This window comes from Nicotiana tomentosiformis, chromosome 6, assembly GCF_000390325.3.
Source record: "Nicotiana tomentosiformis chromosome 6, ASM39032v3, whole genome shotgun sequence".
In the NCBI taxonomy this organism is placed as follows: domain Eukaryota; kingdom Viridiplantae; phylum Streptophyta; class Magnoliopsida; order Solanales; family Solanaceae; genus Nicotiana; species Nicotiana tomentosiformis.
Window position 1 is genome coordinate 4,261,486 of NC_090817.1, and position 22,813 is coordinate 4,284,298.

Consider the following 22,813-nt stretch of genomic DNA (forward strand, 5'->3'; position numbering starts at 1 on the left):
TTTTTTAGTTTTTAAATATTTTAAATTGAGTCATCTTCTTTCTTTTTTTAAATTCTGCCATGGTTACTCCTTGAGCTCCACCACTCGATCTCCTTCTTCTCAAATAGACATACCACGATTTCTCATATCTCTTCTCGTTGATTAGTTTTTAGTTATTTTTTTTCCAGATCTTTTGTCGAGAAACTTAGATTAGATTCAACAGTTAAAGCTTTTTGTAGTTCTGCCAAAAGCTTGCCTCAACCTTTTGCATAGAAGATCTTTTCTTTTTTTGCAGAGAAACTTAACTTGAGCTTTATCCATGGCGAAGTCAAATTTTCCGAAAGCAAGAACTTTCCGAAAATTTTTCCAACTATTAAAGCTTGATTCAATTTCAGCGAAAAAGATGGAATTTTGGGTGAGTTTTAGGTGATTTTTGTTTAATGGTGGCTTTGTTATTAAGTAAAAGGTGGAGAAAGAGGCTATGGTGTTTGATGGTGAAGAGAGGAGGAAGACAACCATGGTAGTTTAGACGGGGAAGATGAAATATATAACTGTAATTTTAATTATTTTATTTTTTAAATGACACGTGTCACTGTTTGTGTAATGACCCAATCGGTCATTTTAACTTTTAGAACCCCGTTCCCTAAAATAAAATTTTTTGTATGTGCTTTTAATAATTTATGACTTGCGGGGATGGTTGGTTCGGGATTTGGAAGTGTTTGGATTGAAATCGGAACACTTGGTTCCTTAAGTTGGCTTTAAGAGGCCAAGTTTGACTTCGGTCAATATTTTGAGAAAACAACCCCTGAATAGAATTTTGACGATTCCAACAGCTCCGAATGGTGATTTTGGACTTAGGAGCGTGTTCAGAATTTTATTTGGAAGTCCATAGCTAAATTAGGTTTGTAATGGCTAAAATAGAAAATTAAGTTTGAAAGTTTGACCGGGGAGTTGACTTTTTGATATCGGGGTCGGAATCCAGTTTTGAAAATTTACATAGCTCTGTTATATCATTTATGACTTGTGTGCAAAAATTTGAGGTCAATCGGACTTGAATTGATAGGTTTCGGTACATAATATAGAAGTTGGAAATCTTAAGTTTCATTAAGCTTGAATTGGGGGATAATTCATGGTTTTAGCGTTGTTTGGTGTGATTTGAGGGTTTGACTAAGTTCGTATGATGTTTTGAGACTTGTTGGTATAATTGGTTGAGGCCTCGAGGGGCTCGGGTGAGTTTCGGACGACTAACGGATCACTTTTGGCCTTTGGAACACTACTGATAACTGCTGGTATTTTCTTCTGATTTCCTTATACGTGATTGCGTAATATGGTCTGCGATCGCGTAGAGTAATTTGGACAGAGGTGGATTTGTTCTACGCGATCACATGAATGGGATTACGATCGCGTAGGCTTATTTTGGGCAACTGGAAATTCGTTATATGCGATCCCGTGAGCATGCTTGTGATCGCGTAGGTTAGGCCAGCTTGTGCATCACGATCGCGTGTAGTTGTTTGCGATCGCGTAGGGAAAACTGGAGAGGAGTTGGGCCACGCGCTTAATGCTTCACGATCGCATGAGGAGGCTCGCGATCACGTAGGTTTGCGGAGACTGTACTTCGCAATCGCGTGAGATTTTCCGCGATCACGTAGGGTTAATGTTAAGGCAGTAAAATTTATGCTACGCGATCGCGTGAGGAAGTTCGCGATCGCGTAGAAGAAATCACTGGGCGAAGAGTTTAAGTTCTGAAAATTCATTTTTAACGATTTGGAGCTCGGATTTAGGCGATGTTTGGGAGATTTTCAGAGAAAACAATGGGATTCGAGCCAGACAGAGTTGGATATCGTGGAAAAGGTCTTCTAGTGGATTAAATTGGAGCAAGACGAAGTAAGTCTCTTGTCTAATCTTGTGAGGGAAAAATTACCCCATAGGTAATTAAAGTAATAATTGTTGCTAATTGTGGGGGCTACGTACGCATGAGGTGACGAGAGTCCGTGCGTAGCTACTATTAATGCTAAAGTCCGGGTAGTTTAGGACTCAAAGCATGAATTACTTGTGTAAATTATATTATTTATTTAATTAATATTATATATATATATATATATATATATATATATATATATATATATATATATATATATATATATATATATATATAGTGAATTGTTAGATAAAAATATTTAAGGATGAAAATCTCATATACTTAATTTTTTTTCTGTTTAAATTAATTAATTGTTAAGAGAAATTGTCCATCCTCCCGAATTTATCTTATAATAAATATACTCTCATTCCGGAGGTACATAAGAAAATGTCCTCCTTTTTTGTGGAGCGGGCCGAACATCTCGGCAGGATAGATGCATCTATGAATCATGCCGCACGTCCCTCGGCAGTGTACATGACACTCTGGATCGGGCCGTACGTCCTCGACAGAAATCGTGCTTAATAAGAATAATCACACGATACCTTAATAGCTTATTTCAGCTTGCGAAGCTAATTGATAAATTGGAGAATCCTTGGAATTTAATGAAATATTATGCCTGCTTGTTAAGGAATTAATTGTTATTCCTGTAAATGAGATTAATTGATAAATTAAAAATTATCTGAATTGAAGGAATTTAATTAATATATTGAGAATTTTTGCATTTGAAGGAATTTGATTATTTCTGATGGTTAAATAAATTATTGTAAATTCTGTGAATCATGCTGATTTAGATATTCTAGTTGTATTTCAATTATTATTATTGACCCATAGTGAGTGTCAAAGTCGGCCATCTCGTCTCTACCACTTCGAGATTAGGCTTGATACTTACTAGGTACACGTTGTTTACGTACTCATACTACACTTGCTGCACTTTTTGTGCAGGACCTGAGGCAAGTACTAGTGGGGGAACATATCGTCTTACACCCACATTATCCAGGGGCATAGTGGTGAGCTGCCTTTCTAAGCCGTTCTGCAGCTACTAGTGTCTCTCCTTGTATTTTTCATTCTGTCTATTTTTATTTTATTTCAGATAATATAAGAGGTCTTGTATAATCTACTAGATGCTCATACACTTGTGACACCAGGTCTTGGTACACACATTGGTAGAATTTGGTATTTATATTTTTCTTGGATTTAAATTTTTATCGATATATGATTAATTTATTAGTTGGCTTGCCTAGTTATAGTGTTGGGCGCCATCACAACCTATATGTGGAATTGGGTCGTGACAGTTTGATTGGGTGTGATATTACACACATATTCTGAAAAATTAGTTAAGAAAAACGTAATGTGTCTTAAATATACTTTAAAAAGATTGACTGTGTAAAGTAATATTCCTTCCCAGTACGAATTTGGGCCATAGATCAGGTGGCATCTTATTGCCTATCGAAAATTATACGTCGATACACCCACTATATATCTATACTCCTAAATACAATATCCACTCAAATATCAATTATATGCATGTTGAAGTTGGTGATTTTAGTAGCTGAATCGTGGTTGTTAGCTGACCACAAAGGTTCAATTCCCTCTATTATTCCCCATTATTGCTGGAAATTCTATCCAATCAGAAATATCCTCATCAGTCAATAACAATTTGATCGAACTTTGAAGTATATATTATACTCATAAACATACTTTTGTAGAGTTGGTTGTATGTAGCAGTGTTTTAAAAGGTATTTTTGGGACTCGTTCGGGGCTCGCCCCTGGGCGGGACACTTGCAAAATGCCCTGGGACTTAGTTCTATGAGGTTTATGCCCCAAGCGCCCGACCGTGCGCCCTAAACACGCCTAACGCCCAATGCTCGGGGCTCGCCTAACAGTTCTAACGCAAATCACGTGTCGAATTTCCTAATTAATATCGTTGACCTTTAAAATTCTTTAACAAATTAATGATAAAAGTTCTATTCATCGATAGAAATATGAAGATTCAGCATAACTCTAATAATGAGACATAGTATTACGAATTTATATATTCACTTGTTATTGGTCGTGTCTTAGTTCATTTGTCCCTCCTTATTATACACTTTTATTAATTTAATATTTTAAACTAATTTGTATTTATTTATGAAGGAGTAATATTTTAATTATCGTACTAATAATAATAACAACAACCCAGTAAAATTCTACTAATGGAGTTTGGGGAGGGTAGTATGTACGCAGACCTTACCCCTACCCCGAAAGAGTAGAGAGGTTGTTTCCGAAAGACCCTCGACTCAAAAAAATAAAAAGACAAAAGGACAAAAAGGAGATAATATTAGTATCACAACAGCAATCATAGGAAAAATAGGAACACTATGAAATCCAGAAGAAAGATGCAAAGTAAAGGGAGACAATATTAGTATCGCCACAACAATCATAATAAAATTATCGTACTAATAAAATTTTATTAATTATTTATTTTTAGGAAGGTAAAATGTGGAGTTCGATCATTTTTTTAAAAGAAATTATAAGTTTTTAATTATTTGAAAGTTAAAGACGTTATACGTGATTTGTATGCATTAGTTATACTTAAGAATCATGCTATATATATATATATATACACACATATATATTTCACATATTTATAGTTTTCTTCAATTTTTATGCAATTTTACCTGTTTATAAATATTTACTATCATTATATTATTTTATAAAATATTAAAAATTAAATACCTATGGGGCTTACGCCTCACTGAGGCATATGTAAAACGCCTCGACTTACGTCCACGCCTTTTAAAACACTGGTATGTAGGGGTGATAAATGTGAAAATAACACAAGCTAGCTAGTTTTCGTACTGGTAATTGAAAAATAGTCAGTGTTTGTAAAATTATTGGAAAATAGCCACTATTTTGCTGTAACACGGAAAGTTCCATCATAATGTATTGGAGATTGATGCACATGTGTATGAACTTTCAGCATTTTATGATGGAACTCCAACACACGGAAAGTTCCAGTATAATATACTGGAGGTTGGAGCATCTGTGTATGAACTTTCAGCACATTGTGCTGGAACTCCAGTATATTGTGCTGGAAGTCCAGTATATTATATTGGAACTCTAATATATTATGCTGGAATACTTTTTAGATTTTGAACAGTGTTTTCATTCAGATTTATCTTTACATGAAAAGTGACTAAATTTCGATTACTTTTGCAACTGTGGCTATTTTTCAATTACCACTTATAAATCTGGATACTTTTGAATTTTACCCGTGATAAATGGTTTATTTGGGCTGGTCAAGATGGACTGACTCATTAAATTGGTTATTGCACAACCCTGTTGAAAGTTCACTTGGATTAAGGTGGGTTGGGTTAAGATGTGCTAAACAATGGGTTGTAACCCAACTCGCCCAAATTGACCCAAATCTTTGCAATATTCTCAACTTTTAAACAAACATATATAAAAATTATCTTATGTTTTGGAATAAATGTCAATATTTCTTTCCTCAATTTGGATTTAGAATTTTATTTGATAGTTCGTCATCTTATAATACTAACAAAGATCAGAATAATAAAAAAGTAGTAAAATTAGAACTTCTCACCCACTATAACCCACCTCCCACCACCCCAACCCTAAATAGAAATGTTATTTAGAGTACTTTCTTTTAACGCTGTAGATAGTATTTTCTTTTTCATTTCAACAAAATGAATATTTTCTTTCATTTCAATAAAATAAGTACTTTCTTTTCATAATTTAGAAGGAAATACTTATTTTGTTGAAAATACTTATTTTGTTGAAATGAAAGAAAATACTTATTTTGTTGAAATGAAAGAAAATACTTTTTCTACGTCATGGAAAAAAAAACTCATTTTGTTGAAATGAAAGAAAATACTTTCTCTATATCATGAAAAGAAAGTACTCTAAATAATATTTACATATATTTAGGCGGGGAGGTCGGTGGTAGGGGTGGGGTTGGGTGGTGCATGGGTGAGAGTTGGGGGTGAGGCGACTTTTTTTTTGGGGATGGGGGTTGGGTGGGGTGGTGGGGGTTGGTAGAGATGGGAAGGTTGAAAAAGAGTTTTGAAAAATATTTTCCTCCAATTAAAGAAAAGCGAATTCATAAAGAAATTATTTTTCAAACATTTAAACCAACAAAACATGGAAAAATTAGAAAATATTTTCCAGAACATGAGCCAAGGTAGAACTCTAAGATTGAGTATTTATTGGGTCAATGTTTTGCATCATTTGGGGTGATATTGTTTTATGGATTAACTTGGGCTAGCCCAAAACAACCCATTTTCAAAATTCTTCTAGCCCAAACCCATCAAAACTTGGACGGGTTGGACGTATCAAATGGATTTGAGTTAGTTTTACCATCTCATGTCGTATGATATATATGATATCGTACACACACAAACACTCTAAATAATTATGCAAATTCAAGTCAATAATTAGGGGTGGTTTTTTTTGGTTTGGGGGAGGGGGTGCATGCGAAGCTAAGGTTTGTGGTGTGAGCATATAATTTTTAATCAGAGGTCTCGAGTTCTAGTTTTAGGAATGAAAAATCCTAGTAGGGAATCGTTCCCCTCTAATAAACGCTACGCTATGTAATTCAGATTAGTCGGCACTCCTGTACAAGTACAGAATATCAAATGCCAAAAAAGAGTTTGAAAAATGGGCATTATTAATGGCGAAAAAGAAATAGCAAATGATAGTGAAAGAAGCAAATATGAGAGAGTGTGATTTGTCTGTACTTTAAGGGCTATTTATTACGTTTGAGACATAGAAAACGACTCAACTCTAACAAGGTACATCCACCACATTCACCAGTTTGGCTTTCCCGACAAATCTATATATCTCTTTATATTTGGCCCCTCTTTCTCTTTTTATTTTAACCATTTAGCCTTTTGTTCCGATCAATTTAAATTTTTATCTCGTATATAAACTCTTCTTATGCTAACTCTGCTTGTGAAATCTTGTATTATTTCCTTTTTTCTAGGACAATATTTGTGATTGGCCTTCTCAACTGTGTATCGATCGAAAGACAGCGCAACACAATGGTTACATCTAGTATGTCGCCCTTTATTCCCGACATGCCAAGGCTGAGGTTGAGCTTCAAGCCCCTCCAACATTCTCTATCAACTATTCAATTTTTAAAAATCTCAAATTAAGGATGAAGTAATTCTTATTAAAGATGATAACTCGATGTTATGGGTTAAATTTGAGCGGTTAAAAATAAGTTAAACAAAAACGAGTCAATATCCAAGTAGTCTCATATTTTCATGCAAGTTAAATTCGGATTGGGTCATTAATGAGGGTTGAAATCCCAGGAGAATGAGTTAAGTAAAACATTTTACGAATAAGATAAAAATTTATTCGCACCAAATATTTATACCAAATTATTAAAATAATATTGTAAATTACAGAAAACGTTTTTCTTGGTATGTGTCTGTAGCCATTAATACGGGTCTCGTTAAGAGTATTAAGGTATCACGAAAAAGGGTAAAAAGGAAAAAATATGCTTTAGGAATAAAGCACCATCAAAATCTATTACTATCTCTATGGTAGAGGTAATCGTAGTACTTTCTGTTGTTAGGCTTGTACAGATAAGTTTTTACCGTTATATATTGTACATTAGTCTGGATTTTAGTTGTATAGAATCTTCATACTATCATTGTAATTTAACGAAGGTTGTTTATCCTATATCCTAAGTTACCCATTCTTGCTTTTCGAGTTTATATAAGAGATGTTTTAGACAATCAAGTTGAACTATTAATTTAGAAAATAGAACGACAACTTAGTATAACCAATTAAACTCATTACTGTAAATTCTTTTAACTTAAATCTATGCTTATTATATATAGTTATATGCAACAACAACAATAAACCCAGCTTAATTCCATACGTGGGTCTGGGGAGGGTAATATGTGCGCAGCCTTACACCTACCTTATAAAGGCAAAGAGACTGTTTTCGATAGACCATCGGCTTAAGAAATAATAAAAATAAAGTAATAAACAATAATATAATAAGTAATAAAAACTAGTGACAATATAAAAATACATGCAGTTATCTTTTATATATATGATTTGATTGGGTAAGTATAAAATGCATAAAACTTAACTTGTAAAAAGAACAAATGCATAAAAAAAGAAGAAAGAATTTAAAAAAATTAAAATTAAACACACAGAGACATTGCGCCCCCCTCGTCCGCTGTGGTGTCGCATAGATTGATAGGGAAAGGGCATAGCCACACCACTCTCTTTTCTTCATCAGCACATACAATTATAATGGCAACAAACAAACAAACAAACATGGGTAACACCCCCCCCCCCCCCACCCAAAACTCGCTACACCCCCTGCCCTCACCCCACCATGAAAAAAAATATTAGATGAAAAAGTTTAATTTTTGTACGCTTACGCTATACAACTTATTTTACACTAATCGGTTACCTAAAAGATAAGACCGGTAACCTATTACAAAGATATATATACACCAACGTGGTGGAGATAAGGGAGTTTAATAGTATTCCCTTCATTGAAAAATTACACTGCGCAACAAGATTAAATCTTTTGTTATTATGTTTAAATTGTTGATCAATTTTCTTTACATAAAGCAAAATTCTAGTGAAGTGGTAAAGAAGTTCATTGAAGCGTTTTAGGTTTTCGGTTCAAATTTTAAGTATGCATTTTTGTGAATCCACTTACATAAATTCTTCACTCCGCAAGCAATGGCGGAGCCACCTTACAGAAAGGGGTATCAAATAACACCCCTTCACGGGTAAAATACATTGTGTAGGTAGGTAAATTTTTTTTATATGTATATATATTATGTGTTGACTCTCCTTAATTTCTGGTGTGTTTACTTTTATATATTTTGACACTCCTTAATAAAAATTCTGGCTCCGCCACTGTTCGCAAGTAACACCGATAATATAAATTTTTTACTTTGATATCATGTATGTATGTTAAATTTAAAAAAAAAAAGAAAAGAGGCTTCTTTTCTTCTTCTTGACTTATTTTGTGGATTGCTTGCATAATACAGCCAAAACCTTCTCTTCCTCATCCTCCCAAGTTAATTCCCAACAAAACCCTAACCCTTGTTTGGCCAATATCTGACACTTCTGAAAAGAAGCCCACATTAATTCCTCAAAACCCGGTTTTCTATGAACCGGATATTATATGGGATTGATATCCTCTATAACAGCTAGCAGTATTTGCAGTAACTTTTTGCTTTTTCCTATTCACCAATTTCCTTATTGCCGTGGGCACTATTGAATTGAGCTAACCTAATTTTATTTTTATTTTTTTAGTTTGGATAAAAGAATTACAGAAAATTGTATTCTTTTTACAATGAATCTCAATATATATTACAGAATATTAAAGGATAGTAATAATTTACCTAATCACACATCAGTTTTCTTAGTTGAGAAATTGTTGTGATTGTCAAAAAAATTATATCTTCTTTTCATTTTTGAGCTCTTATCAAGCCTACTTATAGGAAAAATCATCTCGAAGCACTATGGCAGACTTTTGTCTCTGTTATCCGAGTCTGGTATTATAGTCGACACAACGTTTGCTCCTCAGGAAGGAGACTTTTAAAATTTGTAGTTTTAAACATATCGTAATATTTGTATTATGACTATAACACTTTTGAACTTGTATAGTCTTACACATATCACAATATTTATGTGGCTATAAACAGAGGTGGATCCAGGATTTCAAGAGGATGCATGAGTGCACTATTGTGAAGAGGTAGATTAAGAATTTATATTTGACGGGCTTAACTTTAGTTCTTACCATGAACCCACTACACCGTTGAAATTATAGGTTCAAAATTATATTTTTTTTGAAATTTTAGTAATTTTCACATATATTTATACTATGTGCCGAAAATAAGACCGTTTAGAGTGAGATTTGAACTATCAATTTCATTTATAGAGGTATACCCAATAATATATAATTGCACCATAAGAGTCTTTGAGCATGAGTTCACACACATATATTTAAGTAATTTTGAAAAAATATAACATTGTTATACATGGTTTCTGAAGAGGAGTATGGGTTCACGTGAACCCATATCCCTCAACTTGGATACGCCTCTAGCTATAAATACTAGTTATTTAGTGTAATATGAGAAGTTTAAGTTAAATCATTTCGCATTTAGAAAAGAATTTTTTTTTTGTAACAACCTAAAAAGGAAATAAGATAACGTAAACTGGAATGGAGGGAGTATGTATTTTTTATACACCTATTTTATTTACCTTTGTGCACAAAGCGCATTTTGAAAGCATTATACTAACCAACAAGGTTATGCAGGTGATCTTTCATTCTTAACTAGAGATTTGGAATTCTAGTCCTGTGTATAGAGTCGCCGAATGAGAAATAACCCAAAAAAAAAAAAAGGCAATACACTAGAGAGAGAATAAAAGCCTATTCTCTTTAGTGTTTGCTTTACCTTTGTGCTTCCAAGAGGGAGTAAAGGACTGTCTCCTCTTATTTTGATCTCTATATATTTGGTTATTTCTTCTTCCACTTTTCTTAATTTATTCTCACCATTTTCTTTGTTCTTTCCCTTAAGATACAAGTCCTCAAATAAACATGGCAAACTGCATTGATTCTACTAATTCTGAGCAACTCTGCTATATCCCTTGCAACTTGTGCAATATTGTTCTTGCGGTATATATATCTCTCTCTCTCTAGTGTTACTAATATGCATGTTTTTATCTGTATCATATGTGTGTGTGAAGTTACTTTATTTTCTGTCTTTTTACTAGTTGAATAAAGCTGATTTGTAATTCAGAGAGATTGGTTATTTTGGTGGTATTATAAAGAAACCCATAGGTTTTCTCACTTGTTTTTGCTTTCAGAAGTCAAGTCTCAATCTATAGGCATCTCTTTTTTGCATTCTTTGATCTTTTGCAGTACTCAAAGAAAGTGATACTTGAAACACTAAAGCTTTCTGTTGATTTTAGGATTACCTAAATTCAAAAAATACAAATTATTGAAGATAATTATGATCAAGAAGTGTCCTTCCACTCCTTAGATTTTTCTTATTTCTGTGTTGTACCTTTCTCTTTACTGAAAAGAATGCACTAACAGGCAAGCTAACAAAGTAGTACTACTCTTTAGTGTGTTATCAGAAAAGAGCTTTTCTTTGCTAATGGTTTCATTCAAATGATTTTAAGTTCTCAGTTTTTTGACCATTTTCTTGGAAGTTCCACCCTTTGAAGAAAACCAAATTGTTCTTTTAGGGTTTCTTTAGAAGCTTACTAAGCTTTAAAATATGACTGACATAGATATGTTAATGGTAGAATTCTCATTTTCAAATTTTGTTCACATCTTAGATCTAAAAATTTACTCCATAAAAGAGCCGTATGAGCACGAACGAGGTAGCTTATGTTTTTTTTTCTTATTCTCACTACCTAGTTTATCGATTTATGGCAATTTCTTTGAACGGAAAAAATAAATGCTTTCATTGACTACTTTGATTTTAGGAATTTGCTTCATCATTAGCTAAAGAAGAGAAACAAAGGGGAAGCTTAGTCCCATTGTAGTTGGGAGAATATATGAAGTTTCTCTCATTCTTTTTTGGTGCAATTGTGGGAAGAGATCTCAAGAACTAGACCTTTACCTTCCACCCGAAATGGCCTCTCCCTAAGCTCTATAGACGGACATAGATGGTTCTACGAGTTCAACTGAATCTATTATTTTTTGCTAAAATCATAGTAAAACATTAATTATATGCCAAGAATGTTTTTAAAATATATAATAAATATAATAAAATCACATTTTTTGTGACCATCACTCACTTGTGACTAGATCTTCAAGAAATTGCTGAGTTTTACATGACTCCTAGTTTTTTTTAAAAAAAAAGTTATTTTGTTTCGTTTCTTTTTGATGTTATTATATTAATGGGGTTTAATATATATATAATTGCAGGTGAGTGTACCATGCAGCAACTTGTTTGATATAGTGACAATTCGATGTGGACACTGCACAAATATGTGGACTGTAAATATGGCTGCTGCATTTTCTCAGGTCAAAATCCAAAAGGAAACATTTTTTTTTGGAAGCTCAAATTGTGGGCGTTATGTTTTAATTTGTATACATAGGCTTCTGAAATCTAGGGTTTCTAGGTTTTGCTTCTTTTAAGGACATAAATATACAGACACTAATACTCAGGATATTGAGTTATTAAATCAACTTTTTGGTTAGAATCTAACAGCCGCCACAACCAATACCTAGCTACATTCTAAGTAGACTATTTTATTTTCTGATCTTTTCTCTTTTTGGTCCTTGACCTATAGGGGTGAATTCAGTTGCTTTGACTAAAATTATGTATTTGTGTGAAAAAGAAATCATTTAATACATGTAAATCATTTATTCAAAACTCAATAAGTTGCATTTAAACTTTAAATTGTGGATCCTATTATTTTACTCGCGAACTGCTTTTAAGTTGATTTGATTGATATGAAATATTTTTGAGGTTGCTTTTTTCCTTATTGATTTGTTTCTCGTCAGGGATTTTTTGTCCTCTAATGTGGAAACACTGACCAAAACTAACATTTTTGTTTTTCCCACAGATTCCTTCTTGGATCTCAACAAAAACTGTGTATATATATTTAGCCTTTAACATTCCAAACTTATTCAGTCACTTCAATTGTTGTCATGTTATCTTTTGGTCTTTCTCATATAACATCATTTCAATCCTTTTGATAAAAAATAAACTCCCCCATGCACTATAAAATGTTGTGATTTTATTTTTTTTGAGGCGAGAGTTTATATGAACAGTCTCTCTACCTTCACAAGGTAGGGATAAAGCTACATTCACATTATCCTCCTCAGATCTCACTTGCACTATAGAATTTATATTTATCTAACTAATTTATCTTTGGTAGACTAAGTAAAGAGGGTAAATTGCTTCATAGAAAAAGGTTTTCATAATTAAGACTTAAAGTCGAAATTTGTGATTAAAGGTGAATAGATTAACTATATGTCTATCTCATTAAGATTTATTTTACCCCATCTATCTCAATACTTCAAAGAAATTGAGAAAAGAAGAAATTAAGAGAACCTCGTGGCCTATACTTATTGATATTAATCTTCTCTTAATTACTTTACTTTAAAAAAATTAATCACTCATTAGCAAATTTAGATTTTTGTTTTGGCTGATTATTTCTTCTCATCATATTCTTTTTATTTTTGTGAGTAACTTAATTTCAGGTGTCCAACTACACTTCTCCTGAATACAAGATAGATTTTGGTTCATCATCTAAATGCAACAGCAGGATGGCAGTCCGATCATCCCTCACAAAAAATCCTCGTGAGGAGACGATTGCAAATCGACGTACGTTACCTGCTATAACATGTTAAAATATAATGATAGTGTAAAAATTCTTTGCTACACTATATGAATATAAGTTAAATACTTAATTTATTCTATTTAGCGAGATTAATTATTTATGTGTTTTCTTTTTCAGCCCCTGAGAAGAGGCAGCGAGTACCTTCTGCATATAACCAGTTCATAAAGTAAGGCAGCTCACGTGTCTTTAATAAGTTCATATTAAAATATCTATATTAAATGTGTGTTTATAAGGATATATCTTAACCACTATATATTAATTTGCTGAGTATGTACAAAATGCGTAAATGTGCAGAGAGGAAATTCAAAGGATCAAGGCTAATAATCCAGATATCACTCATAGGGAAGCATTTAGTACTGCTGCAAAAAATGTAAGTGCAAATCCTTAGAAACTTACAATCTATATTACTCCCTCCGTCCCAAATTATGTGAAGGTGTTTAAATTTCGAGACTCAAACGAATCATACTTTGACCGAAATTTTTTCATATGCTTTTTAAATTTTTTAAATTATTAATTATTGTTACTTATAGTACTTTTTAGGTAGTTTTCAAATATGCATATTTTATTTCGAAAAATTAAAGGAAAAATGGTCAAATACACCCGTGTACTATTAAAAATAGTTTACATTTATCTTCCGTTATACTTTTCATTTATATTTACCCTTACCGTTAGTAAAGTAAAAAAACAATGCCCTTATCACTAACAATTTTCGAGCATAGGTGGAGTCCATGTTATTATTTTTCACAATATTTTTTACAACAAATAACTAAACCTACTCCTTCTTAAATTAAAGGAGGAGGAAATCAACAATGATTCGTTTATTGTTTACTTGTGGATATTGAAGGGGCGTTGAGACATGACCCATTTGAGATTTTTGTGAGAGTGTTATCCATGAACTCAAATTTGGATTGTACAATTTTTGATTTTGAACATTCTTTCATGTACAGTTCTCGTTTGTGCAAAATTTCCTTTGGAATTAAACAAAAAATTCCTTAGATCTCAGCAGTGAGAGACTTTAAAGGAGAAGAAGATTTTAATTAAGGAAGGGGTAGGTTTAGTCATTTGTTTTAAAAGATATTGTTAAAAAAAAGAACATGGACTCCACTTAAGCTTAAAATTTGATGGGTCTCGTGCCACTTTGGACAACCGTTAATGATAGGGGTATTTTTGTTTATTTTGCTAACGGCAGGATTAGATTATTTCCAATAGTATAGGGATATATCTAACCTTTTTTTCCAAAATTAAAAGATTTTATGTTCAAATGCATAGTCAAAATTAAAACGTTTGAATCTCGAAAAGCGAAAAGTATCGTATAAAATTGAGATAGAGCAAATACTTTTTAGCGTCCTCTCCTTTCCTCTTTTTCGAGCTCACTAAGGTAAGAAACACCTCATTTGTGTCTATCTAGCTGGGCAGTTCATCGGAAGCTATTCGAGACCAATCACTAATCACTCTTAGATTTTGTTTTCTTTTCTATTGATTTCTAAAATGATGGGCAAATGCCACTATTTCCACTCTTAAAATTAAAATGTTTGAATCTCGAAAAACGAAAAGCATCACATAAAATTGAGATAGAGGAAGTACATTTAACGTCCTCCCCTTTAATTTCTTCCTCTTTTTCGAGTTCACCAAGGCAAGCCACACCTCACTTGTGTCTGTGTACTGGGTAGTTCATCAGGAGCTGCTATCTAGGAACAAGCACTATGCACTCTTAATTTTTTTATATATATTTTTTCTATTGAGTTCTACAAAATTGACAAATGTCATTGTATCTTCTCTTAAAAAAATTCTTTTTGACTGCTTTACTTCTTATTAGGATTAGGATTTGGTAATTACTGATTTAGCTATCTTTTGGTTTAGTGGGCACACTTCCCTCACATTCACTTTGGGCTCACGCTGGAGACCAAGAATCAAGCTAAACTTGAGGTAACCATTATTCAATCCTTCTTTTTCTCTTAACCCAAAAGCATGACTTTTATATTACCTACCAAGAGAACAATATTAAATACGTAATCATAAACTATGCTAGTTATCTCTAACAACTTAAACTTTTAAGTAGTTTCGATGAAATAGGCACATACTCCGATATGTTATCAGAACATCCAGAGATCTTGGGTTCAAATCTCACCACTCAATTATCAAAAATAATTTAAGCGTGCCCTCTCTAACAGTTTAAATTTTGAAATAAGATGATCACACGCATCAACAAATACTACCTACAAAATTTTCTGGGACAGTGATGCATTTTTGTTAGTACTTCTACTTCCACAAACTAGCAATCTTAGCTATGCATGTCAAAATACGAGTTTATCTTCTATGAACTAATAATAGTATTAGCAAAAATTACGTACACACCATTAGGTTACGAGTACCTAGGACAGGCAACTGTCCATAGTATATTCTTGATTCGATAACATCATTCGAATTAACATGTGACCAAGGACAAAGTTAAATTAATTTAATTTTTCAAAATTGGCATGGTATTGTGGTAACTTAATTTAAGTATTGAGTTCAGCCCTAGGGCATAGTTTAGTAGCATGCAATGCCCATATTTAGGGGCCATACAGAGATAATAAGAGGGAAAGCGGTTCAATTAAATCTCCTTTGTCAAATTTTTTTGCTGTATAAATAGGTTAATATCAAAATTTTAGTATATAAACCATTAAAAAAGGAAAAATTCTAGTGTAGTGGTAAATGAAATTTCAAAGTTGCTTTAAGTTACAAGTTTGAATCCCAACTATGGAACTCTTTTTTTTTTTTATTTCCTTATACAAATTCCTGGTTCCGCCACTAACCTCGTTATGACTATACGGGCTTTTTTTAGTTTTTAAAAATATATATTTCCTTTATTTAATTATTTGCTTTCATTCCTATATGCAGAATGCAGAAAAGCATATAATGCATAGGGCTGCATTGCCAAAAATAAAGACCTTCACCTTCTGAGACTGAGATTCTTTACATGTTGTGTGTTGAATTGAAGACAAGTTAGAAATCAAGGTGTTCTAGCGTGTGAGTATTATTTAATATGAGACTCTTTTATTGTTCTATTTGTTGCTTATATATTTTATAATTTGTAACTTTCTTTAATGTCTACATTATTTTTTCTTAATGAGAAAATTTCAATTAACCTTTTGTATTTGATATTATATGCTGCGTGGGAGGGATAGGCACTGTTTAGATGTGCTATAAGAAACTTCACATTCTTTTCGACATTTGAGCACTTATTATTCATTATTGGTCTTAATATTACTTCCTCCATTTCAGTTTATGCTGCAATAGTTTTTTAATATATTAAGAAAAATAACATTTTAAATATGGAACTAATTTAACTTAATTTTTTTTTTCGCTAGTGACAAGCTTTTATAACCATATGACAATTATGACAAGTTTAAGATCACAAATTTAAAAAATAATCTTTTTTTTTTCCTTAAGCTCTATACTCAGTTAAACTTTGTCACATAAATTAGAATAAAGTTGGTAGTTCTTTGAGTGAAGCTGTTTAATAGTAACCAATATGGATTGTAGTGGAGTGATTAGACTCCATCTTTAACCAGAGGTCTCGGGTTTAAGCACCGAGTATAAAAATCACTTTTGTTAGGGAGCTTTACCTTCCAATGGAGGACTTCCTGACACGAATCCGAATTTAGTCCGACGACAATACGAGTATCAAACATCGGATGATTTTTTATTTTTTATTTTTATTTAAAAAAGACGTATATAGTATAACCTTGTTAATTAAGTATAGAAACTTGACTACAATCTACATGTGATAAACTTTATTAAAGATTTCACTAGTACGTAGTTCAACGACTGATCTACAAATGAGTAACGAATAATCTATGTATACGAATTGTGATAGCTAGCCAGTAATGCATGTTGCAATATGCAGGGGCGGGCCAACCTCATCGGAGGCCTAAAATAAAATCTTAATAAGAGGCCTTGATATATATATATATATATATATATATATATATAATATTTAATGAACAGCGTTTTTAAAAAAAATCGACAAGTGAGGATGTAGAATTAAAAAAAATGAGAACTTAGTTTTATAAAATACAGAAAATTAAATGAATTTAATGTTGATTGCATCACAACTGAAATGAGAGAATCCAGAAAACACAACTGACTCCTTTTTTTTAGTAAGTCCCTTTCTATATTTGGTAACAATTCAACTTTAGATTTTTCTTTTTACCATTAATGAGATGATTTCTAGCCCAAAAACTTTTATGATTTATTTAAGATTACAAGTTTCAAAAGCCTTCCTTTATTTCATAAAATTCATGTCCAGTCAAACACTTTCATATAAATTGGGATGGAGAGAGTATAATTTATGTAAGAAAAATAAATAATAAGTTAGATTATTAGATATAGTTACGTGACCGACTAATGGATAGAGAAATATAATTAAGTAAAAAAGTAAAATAAGATTGACAGAAAACTATTTTAGTTATATTAATTAGAGAAAGAAATCGAGTTATTAAAAATTAATATGACAATAAAGAAATAAATTTATCAATAATAAAAGATAATTATATAAATAATATACTACTATATATAAAGAATACTAGTAATTTTGGGGCCCTTAAATTTTTGGGGCCTAAAGCAAGTGTTTCACTTGCTTTATGGTTGGCCGCCCCTATGAAGTACAATACAAGAAGGAAAAAGTTAACGCAGGTGCAGAGTGCCTTAACCGTAAGTTATTTATGTCTTATTCACTTTATATTTCTTCAAGTTCCTGAGAAGTATAGTCCTGAGTCGGGGTTTACCGGAAATAGTCTTTCTACCTTCAACAAATAGAGGTAAGGTTATGTACACACTATCCTCCTCAGATCTCACTTGCAGGATCGTACTGCTACTACAAATATTCACATTTAAAATGTTAGCAAATGCTATATTTACAAAATGTAGCCATTCCATTGCCATCTTTTCCATCTTCTATCCTTAATTCAGAATCTTCTGTAACATCACAAATCACAATCATATATGTTGTACTAAGATTTTGAAATAGCAGGACTTGACTTTGTGGTTTTTTGTGCGGGATAAATTATAACTATGTGCTTAATTTCACTAGTTAGTTGGATGGATATTGATGGCAAAAGTTGTTCTCTTCTTTCTTCATAAAGTTGAACGTATATCTAGTAAAAGATCTTTTAGGTCCAAGCATGTATATATCGTTTACGTACAACCCTATAAACAAATGAACTACCCATATATAAGTGCGGTGTACAAACCGAATCGGAAAATTGCACTAAATCGAAAAGTTAAACCAAACCGATTAAAAAATATGAGTAGATTTGGTTTGGTATGTTTTGGTATTGAGTAAAAAACCTCGAACCAAACCGACATATAAATATATAATTTTTATATATACTTTTAAGACTTTTTATAGAATTTTCTTTAAAACAATGTCTAGAAATATTTGTGATTCTCTTATGGGAGGTAATATATAGTTAAATATGAAGTGTTCCATATTTATTAACTTTAAATAATGGGTTGTATGGTTACTTTCTTATCAAGTGTTAGTGAAAGACGTCAATTTCTTTGTTCTTCCATATTCATACGTCAAGATCTATTAAATTTTTATATCTTTTTCGAATTTGAAATGGTATTTCGATAATTTAAAATTAAATAGAACATATCACTATATAGTTCATATTTATTTTTATGTTTAATTATTAAATTCGGTTAACCTTGAAAGTGTACATTAACGTAAAATTATTGTCAGACGACTAAAAAATAACCATCATGTGTTACTAAGAAAATTCTTCCACAACAATATTTTAATAAATCATATATTTGTTAATTTTTTTAATTTTTACTAAAAACATATAGTATTTAGTTATCAAAAGTTTAACAAGGTAAGATTGAAATAATATTCATATAATAAAAAAACCCGAAAAATCCGACAAAACCGAACCAATCCAAACTGATATAGTTAGTTTGTTTTGGTTTTGATAAAAACCGAACCAACTCGGTTCATGTACACCCCTAGGTGCAGGAGCGAAGTTAGAGTATTAGGTATGAGTTCGGACGAAAATGTAGTATCTTTTGCTTAGACATTGTATTTTTATTTGAAAATTCATTTAATATAAATATTTAATTGCGAACCCACTAACCAAGACGAGCTATCATTGGGATAAAATTTAGAACTCGCAACCTTAAATTATGACTCCACCACTGCTTATGTGATATAATACAAACAATTGCACCATATGTGAATTGGCCTGGCCATCTACCTCTGTATACGTACGACCACATTCTCCACCATTGCAGCAAAGCACTAAGAACACACACTTCTGCAATTTTGTTTCAATAGCTTACACAAAATCTTTCCTTATTCATTGGATTTTTCAAAAGTATAAGGTGGTCCAAAACTTTTATATGTTTGTGTTAATAGAGATATTTTTCTATGACTCCCGAGGAAATATCATACTCCTTCCGTTTGAATTTATGTGAACCTATTTGACTAGATATGGAGTTTAAGAAAAAAGAGAATACTTTTGAACTTGTGATGTAAAATGAGGCACATATATTTTGTGTGACTATAAATCATTGCATAAAGGTAAATTGTTTTCAAATATAAAAAGTTGTCATTCTTTTTGCGCGAACTAAATAAGAAATTAGCTACTAATCCAAATATCAGTGACTAATTTCACGACTTGAACTACCGATTTATAGATCTCGGAAGCAACTTTACTGTGCTCCAGTACTGCCCTTTAAAAGTAAGTATGTAAAAAAAGCATAGGTATGATTAAACAAAAGTTTCATTGGGATCTGTAAAGTTTGGTTAGCTCAATTTTAGGAGTACGTAGAAACCTAATGGAGTAACTGGTTAGGGAAATTCAACAGGCCGGTAATGTTTCATCCTAGAAAAGAACATCACAAACTGCTGCAGCATACAGAATCTGAAATGTCAAAATTGATGTCTGTTTAAGCATATATTGTCATTTTATCTCTGACTTATCCCTTACACCCTAACCCCCATTTTTTTGTCCCTTCCCCCACTTAGCTTTTGGACACATAAGCTCACATATATTTATATATCGGAAAAGAAATATCTTTCACTATTTAATATTATTTAAAGTATAGTTCTATTATTTTACTATTGAACAAATATACCCAAGTCAACGGAGGGTCAGACATTTGGTCTATTCGATTCTTTTTAAACCCACCCGACCCAAGTTATTTGGTGAGTTTAAAAATAAATAATAGGCCAAATGTCTTAAATCGTGGTCCCTCCATTACTTTGAGGTTATTTTTGTTCAATACTAAGACGGTAATGGTTCTTTTGATCGATTAAATAATATTCCATAGTAAAGAGGTATTTTTGACCCTTTTTCGTTTGTATATTAAATCGAATATTAGCGTAGAGCGGAAACTATAGTAGCTTGAAAGAAAGCATGTGTGGGCAGGGTCATCATATTATCTTTCTCATAACGTACTTTACCGGTGTATAAAGTATCACGCATTCATGCAGAATCCAAAGACACCCTAATGGAGTATGATAGAGACAGACTTTCCTATATACAAGTATTAGTGATTGTAAACTGTCACGGCCCGAAATTTTCACCCTCGAGACCACGATGACACCTAACATTTCGCTTGCTAGACAAGCCAACATTAGAATAATTTTTAACCATTTCTAACAATTCATATTAAATAATAACTCACCAACTGAAATAGAGTGAGAAAACCATAATAATAGCGATATCTAAATACAATCTCAGAACTGATGTCACAAGTGCATGAGCGACTAGAATAATACAAATAATGGTCTGAATGAAAGTAAAACTGTCTGAAATAAAATAAATAGCTAGGATAAGGTAGAAGGGGATTTCAGAGTTGCGAACGCCGTGCAATTGTATCTCAAGTCTCCGTCAGGCAATCAATTCGAGCAATCTACTGACTGCCGCTAGGACCGACTCCAAAATCTGCACAAGAAGTTCAAAGTATAGTATGAGTACAATCGACCCCATGTACCCTGTAATGCCGATCCTAACCTCGACGAAGTAGTGACGAGGCTAAGGCGAGTCACTTACAATAACATGTACGCAGTATAATAATAATAAACATAAAAAAGCAAGGCATATAACTGATGAAATAACTCAATCCTCGAAATCAGTAAAACCAGAAACATCATTCCTCAGAATCTTGTATGAAAACACTGAAAGCTAACACAATGCAACAATGACTTACAAAACACACAATCCGTTGTGACGCGCAACCTGATCCCACCGTACAAACACAATCCTCCCTTATTTCACCATATCAATATCAAGATCAATATGGCGCGCAATCCGATCCCACCATATAATCAGAATCAATATCATAATCCTCCCTTATTTCACTATATCAATATCACATATAAAATCTTTTGCAGTGTGAAACCCAATCCCATCATATCAATATCAATCCTCCCTTATTCCACCCGTTGCGGCGTGCAACCCGATCCATAAATAAAATTAATAAATGTAATTAATTCAACAATTCAATTCACAAGAATCTTTGTGATTAAAGAATTATGAAAGCAAAGCCATAAAGGAATCTCGTACCAAGTTAAGAAATACTACAATTAATACAAAAAAAACAAGACAAGCCAAATATATGACATTTAAAATGTACAAGTAAGACAATTAAGGCAAGTAGCAGTTAATCATGGAGGATGGAAGAAATGAGCATTTTAATACAAGATAAGATAGTGACAAGTAACGAGTTAAGGCATAGGAAGCAATTAAAGCATGTAACAGTTAAGATATGGAACAAAATAATTAATGAAATACGGGAAAACATGAAATCAACAATCTTGATGGCGTATATACACTCGTCACCTCGCATATACGCCGTTACACATGTAAATCACATAACATATAGTTCAAGGGTTCCTAATTCCCTCAAATCAAGGTTAGACCCAACACTTACCTCGTTCCGCAAGCAAATCAAAGCTCAACAGAGGCCTTTCCACTAACATTCGCCTCCAAACCAACCGAATCTAATCAAAATTGACTTAATATCAACAAACAATGCTAGAAAAATCAATTACAATACATAAAGTTTAGATCTTTACACTTTTCTCAAAAAGTCAACAAAAGTCAACCTCGAGCTCGCTTGGTCAAAACCCGAGATTCAGACCAAAACTCGATTACCTATTTACCCCCGAGCCTAGTTATGTAATTTGTTTCGAAATCCGACCTCAATTCGAGGTTTAAATCCCAAATTTATAAAAATCCCTAATTCTACCCAAATCCCTAATTTCTACCATGAAAATCTTAGGTTTAATGTTGAAAACACTTGGAAAGTAATAGGTAATTGAAAAGAAATAGATTAAAGTTTCTTACCAATGAATTTGGGAAGAAAACCTTTTGGAAAAATCACCTCTAGGGTATTTGGGGTTGAGAGTTTGTGAAAAATGGGCTAAATCCCGCATTCTCAGCTTTTTGTTCAGGCGTAGATGTCGTAATTACGAAGAACTCCCATCTCTACTTTCATCTCATTTAGATGAATTGTTCGCAAATGCGAACTTGGAAATATCGCAAAAGCGACTCAGTGAGCGCAATTGCGACCAACACC

At 32.5% G+C, this 22,813-nt stretch overlaps 1 protein-coding gene across 1 annotated transcript; it reads left to right on the top strand.

The window, feature by feature from the left end:
* The first annotated feature begins 10,206 nt into the window (after nucleotides 1-10,206).
* On the top strand, nucleotides 10,207-16,370 carry LOC104101482 (axial regulator YABBY 5-like). Its single transcript, XM_009608932.4, has 7 exons — nucleotides 10,207-10,556; nucleotides 11,820-11,918; nucleotides 13,104-13,227; nucleotides 13,361-13,409; nucleotides 13,538-13,613; nucleotides 15,104-15,169; nucleotides 16,124-16,370. The coding sequence occupies exons 1-7, from the start codon at nucleotides 10,479-10,481 to the stop codon at nucleotides 16,184-16,186; spliced, it is 555 nt and encodes a 184-aa protein (XP_009607227.1). The 5' UTR covers nucleotides 10,207-10,478; the 3' UTR covers nucleotides 16,187-16,370.
* The last annotated feature ends 6,443 nt before the right edge of the window (nucleotides 16,371-22,813 follow it).